We start from the raw sequence: 9,753 nt of genomic DNA on the forward strand, positions 1-9,753 counted from the left end.
TTGTAGTCGAGTGTGAAGCGGTCGGTGTGGGGATCAGCACCTCCAAGTGTGAGGCCATGGTTATCTCCCGGAAACAGATGGCATGCTCCCTTCAGGTAGGGGGTGAGAACCTGCCCCAAGTGAAGGAGTTCAAGTATCTTGGGGTCTTGTTCATAAGTGATGGGAAGAGGGATCGTGAGATTGACCGTAGGTTAGGTGCAGCATCTGCAGTAATGCTAATCAGTGATACAGGTCTCAAAAAATTTCCCATTTCTTTTAAAAACATGAAAGCGTGAAAAGAAATGGAGTTTGTTTTAAAGGGCACAAAAAAAATTAAATCATGGACTGAAAAATACAGTTAATTCTTTCTGTCAATTTCACAATGACTCTTTCTTCACTTACTGTGACTAATCACAGTGTTCATTCATTCACCCATCATTCATTCATTTATTCATTCATCCATTCATCTTCTGTAAACACTCCAAGCAGTTCCGGCATGTGTTGGGTCCAGAGAACAAGGCAGGAACAAACCCTGGATGGGGTACCAGTCCTTCACAGGGCTTAACACACTCAGAATCATTCAAACACTCGTACTGCTGGACATTTTGACTATGGGAGGAAACCCACGCACACAGGTAGAACACACCACGCACCACGCAGTGATTGAACCCACAAATCCCAGGACTATGGACCTGCAGCGCCACCAGGCTGCTCTATTTATATATTTATGAACAATATAAGACCAGATCTGTTTACACACTCCATGTTTATTAGGTGGGTTTTTCTCCAACACTAGAAACAGCATTAAACGGGAGAGAAAGCAATATCAAAACTGACCCATTGTACAAAAAAAATAAAATAAAATAAAATAAAATAAAAAAAGACACAAGGACTAACAGAAATAACCAAAAGTCAGTGAAGAGCCTGGAGCTGATCAACCCCACAATTACAGCGGTATAAACTTCGCATATATATATTCATATTTACATATATATTAATTTGTAATTACAAGGGAGAGAAAACAAAATGTACAATGCTACAAAAAGTATTTACAAATTAATAAATAGAGTGAGCACACGTGCGCACACACAAACACACACACACACACACACACAAACAAAAAGAAAACAAAACGTACAATGGACATTTCATATCATACAAAAATTACAAAAAGAACATAGAAAAAAATGTGTTAATTGTTAGAAATTAATTTTTCTTTCATTTTTTGTTACAGAAAAAGAGAGCGAATGGCACCAGCTGCGGAATGATATTTATCTGTAAGAGAGAGAGAAAGTGAAGTTTTATTTGAACAGGCAGTATTTATGAGTGTGAAGTGTGTGTGTGTGTGTGTGTGTGTTAGAATGAGCTGTATGATCTTTGGCCCTTTTATGTTTTTTCATAATCCATAGAGGAGGCAAATACATCAACACACCAAATCTAATCTCTCTCTCTCTCACACACACACACACTCTCTCTCTCTCACTCATTCACTTTCTTACTCAGTCACTCACACACACACACACACACACACACATACACACACACAGTGGTGAACAAAATTCACAAACACTGTTCTTGAGTGAAAGTAAATGTCAATAGGGACATAACTGGTAACATGTTAATAACATTGAATTAAGAATAGAGAATAAAAATAATAGTATTTACTTCATATTAAATATGTCCGCAGGTTTGTAGACACACTTTACAGTCACTACATGTCCCAGATGTTCAGTGGCCTACACACAGCTGTACAAGAGCATTCTCTGGAGTGATGCAGCTCCATATAACACCTTTGGGATGAGCTGGAGTAGCATTTATGATCTTGAAGTGTTCACCCAAGCTAATTGAAGCTTTAATAGCATTAAATCCTCACAGCAATATACCATTATGTAGTGTCTTTCATGACTACGGTTACTGTCCACCACTGTACACACATACACAAACATGCATTTCATCCACACAAACACACATAACCACTTCGAAAAGGGCACTCTGTTTTCAGGAAATGTGAAAAATCAGACCTGGGTGTAATCTAAATTCAATCCTCACACCCAAAAAACATAGTGTAAATATTCCCCCTACACTATTTATCTCCCACATATTTAACACGTCAAGCAGCACTGCATTCAGTGAGCAAATTTCAATACATGAAGCTTCTCTCTTTCTTTCTCTCCCTCTTTTGCAGTAAGCAGGAGTAACATCCAGCTGCAGCCCCACAGGCCGAACACCAGGTTGAGTGGAAGTTAGCCAACTAGCAAGAAAGCTACAGTCAGCTACGTGTCTAAAACAGTCCTTCAAGGATTAAAGTTTACACATAGAACCATTCATTTGAACGCATAAATTGTACTTTAAATGGTTGAAATGTTTTCTATAACCCTATCATTAAGGTATAGAATATTCCTTGATGCTATATAGAACCTTTGTTGCTGAGAGTAGCTAGCCAAAGTGTTCTCGTAGCTCACAGTAGGTTTTAGCAAAAACAGCTGGTTTCTAGCTAACCCTTACCTTAATCCTCTTATTTTGAAGGAACGAACAAATCTAAGCTGGAAAAATATACAACAATAACTTTAGCATTTAGCTAGCATCTAGCTAATATGTATATGAGGTACCCCGATAAGACTTTAGCTAGCTAGCAGCTCACACTGATATTAAGTAAAGGTTGATTAGACCAAGTTGTTTTTTTTTTTTCACATTCAACTTAAGTAAAATTAAGTATCAATTATTTATTTACCTATCTAGTTGGCTAACGTACTAGTTGGCTAACCTGCAGCTGTATACCGTGCGATTTTTATGAAAAAAAAAAAGTTTAAACTTCAAATCCCCTGACTTCAGCATAGTGTTATAATGTTTAATAAATGTTAGAGCCAGAAACAGAGATGGCAACATAAATGGCAATGGATTTTGTTCAATTATTAATTTTCCCGCAACACTGACTAGACGCAACACCAGAATATCACAGTTCACAAAACAACATTCATGTTTATCTGTCTTCTTCTGTCTCTTTCCATCTTTCTTTCTGTCTTCATTAATATTTTATATATTTCATTCTATTTAATCTTTTATTTATTTATGTATTTATCAATATCTCCTATTTTAGTTTGACTTCCCCATAACTCTCATTGACTGATTCATCAAATTGGCCTGGAGCTTTCTGAATGGGAAATCCTGCCACAAATCCAGCCAGATTTATGATCTTAAAATAGTCCTGCTCTTTTGGAATGAGTGGAGATAGAACAGACAAGTCCTTTCAAATGTGACACTTCAGTCAGACTCAAATATTCTACTGCATTCACAATCTAATGCGCAACCCGTCTTCAAACTGTTTTGTGACATACAAAATCCAGCATCGCTAAATCATCAAGGCAGCCAGGGAAACCTGGTTATCAGTCACTCTTTCCTTCTAGTGTTTTCCAGTCTATCAGATGAGTGAGCAGTGTGCTAGCATGTTAGCACATAAGCTAGGCATCTTCTGTCCAGCTGAGTGGTTTCTTTAGCGAGGTGAGCCTCTAAAACTATGGTGAGAGCGCCAGCTGGAGGACGTCAGTGTTAGTTAGCACCAATTAGAGGAAAAGACACCCAAAAAATACTCAAAAACTAGGTCCCCAATAATCTCTAGAAAGAGTATCTTCAAACAAAACTCATGGGGAAAGTCAGGTGAGATGAATGTTTGCTGTTATAATGCCCTTTTTGTTTCACAAAACTGGACATGGAGGTTCCCTTGCACTCTGAAGAAAAGAGAAAACTGAATGTATCCCTTTCCAGTCACTTGGTTAGAGGCATTTCTCATGTAGGCCTAAAGACCAGGTGGGCTCACTCAGTTCAGACTCACCATGATCTTAATACGCGAAAGTGTAAAAAAAGGAGGGAGAAATGAAAATGAGCACAAGCTCACAATGTGCCGTCAGATTGCAGTCCACCTAGGCAAACTTTGATGAACTTCAAGAACTCTGCTGCAGGAGAAGCTTTAAAAAAAATGCTAGTCATCATGCTAGCTGTATACTGTTATGCTAGCATCATGCTAGCCATGTATTTGTCCTCTTTGCCTCTGAACAATCCTGTCCTCGTAGTGGCAGTGAGGGAGTCTGTAACATGGCACATAGTCCAGTCTGTAGTTCACAGGAAGTGGTTTTTTTCACAGGAAGTGGTTTCTGGAGTGTTTGTAAACACGGTGAACTCTCTGTCCATAACCACTGCTCCTTGAAGTGCCTGCTTTGGGCGGCCTCCTGAGCTGGCAGTGACATCTCCTCCCAGTCTTCAGGGCTTTAGCTGCTAATCCACAGCAGAGTGAGGTGAGACAGGAGAGGGAGACTGTGGCGAGGTCTGAGGGGTCAGAAAATTCCCTTGGCGATCCTCAGGCCCTTCTGCTTCATCCGGGGCAGGGTGGAGCTGGCCACATGCTTGGTTCGACCTGACCGCGGGAAGCCACGCTTCTTCAGGACAAAGTCGTAGTTGGCAGAGGAGTTCATGGCGTAGAAAACGTTTGCATTGTCTGGAATCTTAAGCTCTGTGGAAAAGAATCAAAATTATTTTATCCAACAAGCTACTTACTCACTACATACATATTATACTTCGTTCATTCATCCATTGTCTGTAACCCCTTATCCAGTTCAGGGTCATGAGCCTACCTGGAATCATTGGGCACAAGGCGGGAATACACCCTGGAGGGGGCGCCAGTCCTTCACAGGGCAACACACACACACACACATTCACTCACACACTCACACCTACGGACACTTTTGAGTCGCCAATCCACCAACATGTGTTTTGGACTGTGGGAGGAAACTGGAGCACCCGGAGGAAAATCTAGCAAATAGTAAAATCTAAAAAGCAATAAATTAGCCCTTATCACAAACTGATATTTAATTTTAACTGATTAAGAGAGTTGGACAAAAACATCTGTACAAACATACACATACAAACTTTACCAATAAATACTATTATTGATTTATTGATCTCTTGTGGCGGCACGGTGGCGCAGCAGGTAGTGTCGCAGTCACACAGCTCCAGGGGCCTGGAGGTTGTGGGTTCGATTCCCGCTCCGGGTGACTGTCTGTGAGGAGTGTGGTGTGTTCTCCCTGTGTCCGCGTGGGTTTCCTCCGGGTGACTATCTGTGAGGAGTTGGTGTGTTCTCCCTGTGTCTGCGTGGGTTTCCTCCGGGTGACTGTCTGTGAGGAGTGTGGTGTGTTCTCTCTGTGTCTGCGTGGGTTTCCTCCGGGTGACTATCTGTGTGGTGTGTTCTCTCTGTGTCTGCGTGGGTTTCCTCCGGGTGCTCCAGTTTCCTCCCACAGTCCAAAAACACACGTTGGTAGGTGGATTGGCGACTCAAAAGTGTTCGTGAGTGTGTGAGTGAATGTGTGTGTGTGCCTGTGTTGCCCTGTGAAGGACTGGCGCCCCCTCCAGGGTGTATTCCTGCCTTGCGCCCAATGATTCCAGGTAGGCTCTGGATCCACTGTTACCCTGAACTGGATAAACGCTTACAGCTAATGAATGAATGAATGATCTCTTGTGGTTGTGTGTATTTCCTGAGAGAGAGAAGTGATCACCTTTCTCTTCACTGATTTTCTGCACCAGTTCATAATCCTCTGGTCTTTCTCGGTCCAGATTGTGTTTCACCATCGCCTTCCTGATCACCGCAGGAGTTTTATCCTGACTCGTAACCTGAAACACACACACACACACACACACACTTCAGAGTTAGAAAAACACATTCTAAACCTTTCTCTCTGATCACTCACACTGATTAGAATTAACTGGATCAATAGAGCTGCACTGTGATTTATTTTATACAGTATATATATCATTTATAGTCCTGATCAATAAGGACATTATTAAACCATCAAAAAGCATTAGTGAGGTCAGGTTCTGGTGCAGAATGATTGGATCTGGATCACAGACACCACGCCAACACTTCTTAAACTGATAGAGATACATCACTCCTTTAAACGCTGTTCCACTGCCCCACAATCCAGTGGTTGAGGGCAATGTTGTTACTCCTCTAGCTGATGCTTGTCATTGCACATGGTGATTTTAGACTCATTTGCAGCTGCTCTATATCTTTCTTATAGAGATGATACAAGCTGTGTTTCAGTTCCTTTGTGCATCTTTCCAGGACTCACCAGGATGCTCTTGTACATGTTTCCGTTGTCCACATCTAGACTGACCCTGATGATGCAGCAGTCGTCCACTTGCTGGTTGTAGAGTGGCAGAGAGAGAGAGGAGTAGCTGGACACGCCCGAGACAGAGCGCTTGTGCGAGCGAGAGAGAGTGACCGGAGTGGATGAGACGGAGGAGGACGAGGCACTGCTGGAGCCGGAGCCAGAGCCGAGGGCAGAAGCATCGAGAGAGGAGAGAGAAGTGGACTCCCAGAACTAGAGAGAGAGAGAGAGAGAGAGAGAGAGAGAGAGAGCACAAAGAAAGTTAAGATATGTGTATGTTGCTGTTTTGCAAACAAGAGGAACGGCAGAGACCGAAAAAGAGTGAGATGGAGTTAAACACACAGAAAGGGTGGCAGAGAAAAGTTACAACAAATGAGAGAGAGAAATGAGTTAAATACGTTGGTTTTTGCAGTGAAAGTTAAACATTCAGAAACAGTAGCAGAGGAAAATGAAAGAGTGAGAAAGAGAAATGGGTTTATCCCTTAGTTATTGCCAGCAACAATAAAAACATGCTGCAATTTCTATTATTTTATTAATTTAAAGATGAACGTAACACATAATCAAACGACAGTAAATCTAGACTTCTAAGGGTTAACGTGTTTTCTTATATTTCTGAATGATGAATGACTTTTATTGTGGAAAGCTGATCCGAGAACATATTTACTGGCCCTCGTGGAGTCGTCTAGATGTCTTTGCTCTCAGAACAAAACCTTCCATCTCCTTTTCTGTTGTGACACTTAACTGTAGTAATTATATAACGAACTAAGGGTCGCGGTGTATAACAAACTTATTATTAAAACAAATTAATTAATAATAACTTACACTGAAAGCTTTACCTGTCAGGTTTTTGGTTTTGGAGATAAGAGGTTTTGTGCAGAGAGGGATGACACATGCTACTGGTGACTGTATTAGTACAATTCATAATTTAACTATGATGAGGAACCTTCTTTCTACATAATGCTGTGGCTAACCAGCAGTGAGTGAACACAAGATCAGGACAGATATGTAATAGTAAGAAATAGTTGAGTAAAAACACACACACACACACACACACACACTACAGACCACTAATGTGGAAGCATCGTTACAGATTTCTAGTCATAATCAATTCTTAACTACATTTCCTCATCACACACATTGTCTCTGGAGCTCAACGCGCTTGGAGGAGAGCACTGTCCAGTTCTGTTTTCTTAGCTAAGTGAAGGCTTGTTATTAGTTATTACATATATATGTTGTTGAAAAATCACTGCGCTGCTTGCTTCCATACTTTTGATTTATAGTGCGTGCGCACAAACACACTCACACACACACACACACACTGAATGGAGCTGAGATGAGCTGTCAGACGTAAAGAGAGAAACACACACGGGAGACGTCTGAAATGTGCGACTGCTGAAACAGAGCGAGTGAAAGAGGGATGGAGAGAGGGGCTGATGGATGGAGGGATGAAGTGATGAATGAAGGGGTGGAGGGATGAATAGAGGGATGGAAGGATGGATGATGCAGTGGATGATGAAGTGATGAACTAGTCGTGAAATGTTAAAAGGAGGTATTTAGTGATCGATGCAGTGAGAAATGAAAGGATGAAGTGATGGAACGATAGAGTGAGTGACAGAGTGAAGGGTTGGTTAGAGATGGATGGAAGGGGTGATGTGATGATGAAGGGACAGATCAAGTACATGATGCAGGGAAGGCTGGATTGACAGGAAGATAGAATCATGAATGAAGTGATGGGAGATGGAGGGAGTGATGGAGGGATAGAGGAGTAGAGTACCGTTGGTGTGAGGTCTCCCATTGGCCCACACTTCCCTAAGGTAGAATTGGAATGTTTTACGCAGGGCGTGGACGTCTACAAAGAGGAAGCAGAGCTACTGTCACCATGGAAACACACAGGAGGCTGGAGGACCATCGGATCTATCCTGGCTACGCCCACAGATGTGTTTGTGTACAGCATGTGTTGATCAACAGAGCAACTGTGAGGTCTGGAAATTTTAAAGGAGCAATAAGGTGTTTTTTTTTACACCCAAAGGACAAAGTATACTATTCATTGATTCATTCATTCATAGTCCGTAAGCGTTTATCCAGTTCAGGGTCGTGGTGGGTCCGGAGCCTACTCGGAATCACGGGGTGCATGGCAGGAAACACACCCTGGAGGGGGCACCACCAAACCAGAGCACCCAGAAGAAACTCACACAGACACAGGGAGAACACACCACACTCCTCACAGACAGTCACCCGGAGGAAACCCACACAGACACAGAGAGAACACACCACACTCCTCACAGACAGTCACCCAGAGGAAACCCACACAGACACAGAGAGAACACACCACACTCCTCACAGACAGTCACCCGGAGGAAACCCACGCAGACACAGGGAGAACACACCACACTCCTCATAGACAGTCACCCGGAGGAAACCCACGCAGACACAGGGAGAACACACCACACTCCTCACAGACAGTCACCCGGAGGAAACCCACACAGACACAGGGAGTGGCTCGAACAAATGTATATTAATAAAGCTATACTTATTCTTGTATATAAGGAATCACACTGCTTTGAAGTCCCTGAATGAATGTTATGGTCAACAGAGCTGGACCCACATCTTAAAAACAGGTGTAGTACAGAATCTCTGGCACATCCAGGCCACTAGGTGTTAGTATAATGGTTGTATCTTTACAAGAAGTAGAATACAACTGATTGCACCTTTAAAGTAGGGTGTTTTTTGAGAGTGCTATGGCATAACCTTTTACTGTGAAGCTTTTCCAGGCCTCATAAGATTTTTTACTAGTTCACATTTGTGGGCGGAGCATGGATAGATCACTTAACAAAAACACACCCAGGTGTGCAGATGCAACAAAGGCCAATTTAGTTAAATTAATCAATATTTTCCTTACAACATTAAAAAAAAAAGTTACACCACAAAAATATCCTGTAGCTAAAATCTATCACACTATTTTTAAACATAAAAATATTCAATACTCTTCATATTCCCCATCTGTGTAAATATCTTATTTAAATATGAATTCAGGTATTGAAACAATAATTCAGAATTATCCCAAAATATCAGATTTAATGAAGCACGGAGTCGTTTCCTAAAGAAACACAATCAGAATTTTGACCTCACCTTCTTCTCGTGAACGTCTGGTGAGTCTGAGATGAAGCTGATGTTGATCTCCTCGATGTCCGAGCTGCTGGAGCCGGCGGATGTCACGCTGAGAGAGTCTCCTCCATCCACTCCGCCGCTGCCCACCGAGCCGCCCAGACACGAGGGGTACCGCAGCTGATCAAAGGATTTAGAGTGAGAGCTTCCAGCACTGCTACAGCCGGCCTCGGCAGAACCAACCGGCTGACGACTAGAGAGAGAGAGAGTGAGAGAGAGAGACAGACAGACAGACACACAGAGAGAGAGAGAGAGAGACAGAGACACAGAGAGAGACAGAGAGAGAGAGAGCGAGAGACAGAGAGAGACAGACAGAGACAGAGAGAGCGAGAGAGAGAGAGAGAGACAGGGAGAAAGACAGAGACACAGAGAGAGAGAGAGCGAGAGAGAGACAGAGATTAACTAGAGTTGAGGCTCCTGTGAGAGAAGTGCGGGGATGAAAAGCAAAGTAAAG

General features: G+C 42.4%; 1 protein-coding gene across 1 annotated transcript in view; it reads right to left on the reverse strand.

Moving 5' to 3' along the window:
* Nucleotides 1-758: 758 nt before the first annotated feature.
* The window catches only part of LOC136668404 (ral guanine nucleotide dissociation stimulator-like), a 45,458-nt gene continuing 36,463 nt past the window's right edge, over nucleotides 759-9,753 (reverse strand). Inside the window, 5 exon segments of the mRNA XM_066645909.1 lie at nucleotides 759-4,483; nucleotides 5,523-5,637; nucleotides 6,096-6,347; nucleotides 7,909-7,983; nucleotides 9,264-9,492. Coding sequence (XP_066502006.1) covers nucleotides 4,308-4,483; nucleotides 5,523-5,637; nucleotides 6,096-6,347; nucleotides 7,909-7,983; nucleotides 9,264-9,492 — 847 coding nt within the window. The 3' untranslated portion in view covers nucleotides 759-4,307.

Source organism: Hoplias malabaricus, chromosome 15 (assembly GCF_029633855.1).
Source record: "Hoplias malabaricus isolate fHopMal1 chromosome 15, fHopMal1.hap1, whole genome shotgun sequence".
NCBI lineage: Eukaryota > Metazoa > Chordata > Actinopteri > Characiformes > Erythrinidae > Hoplias > Hoplias malabaricus.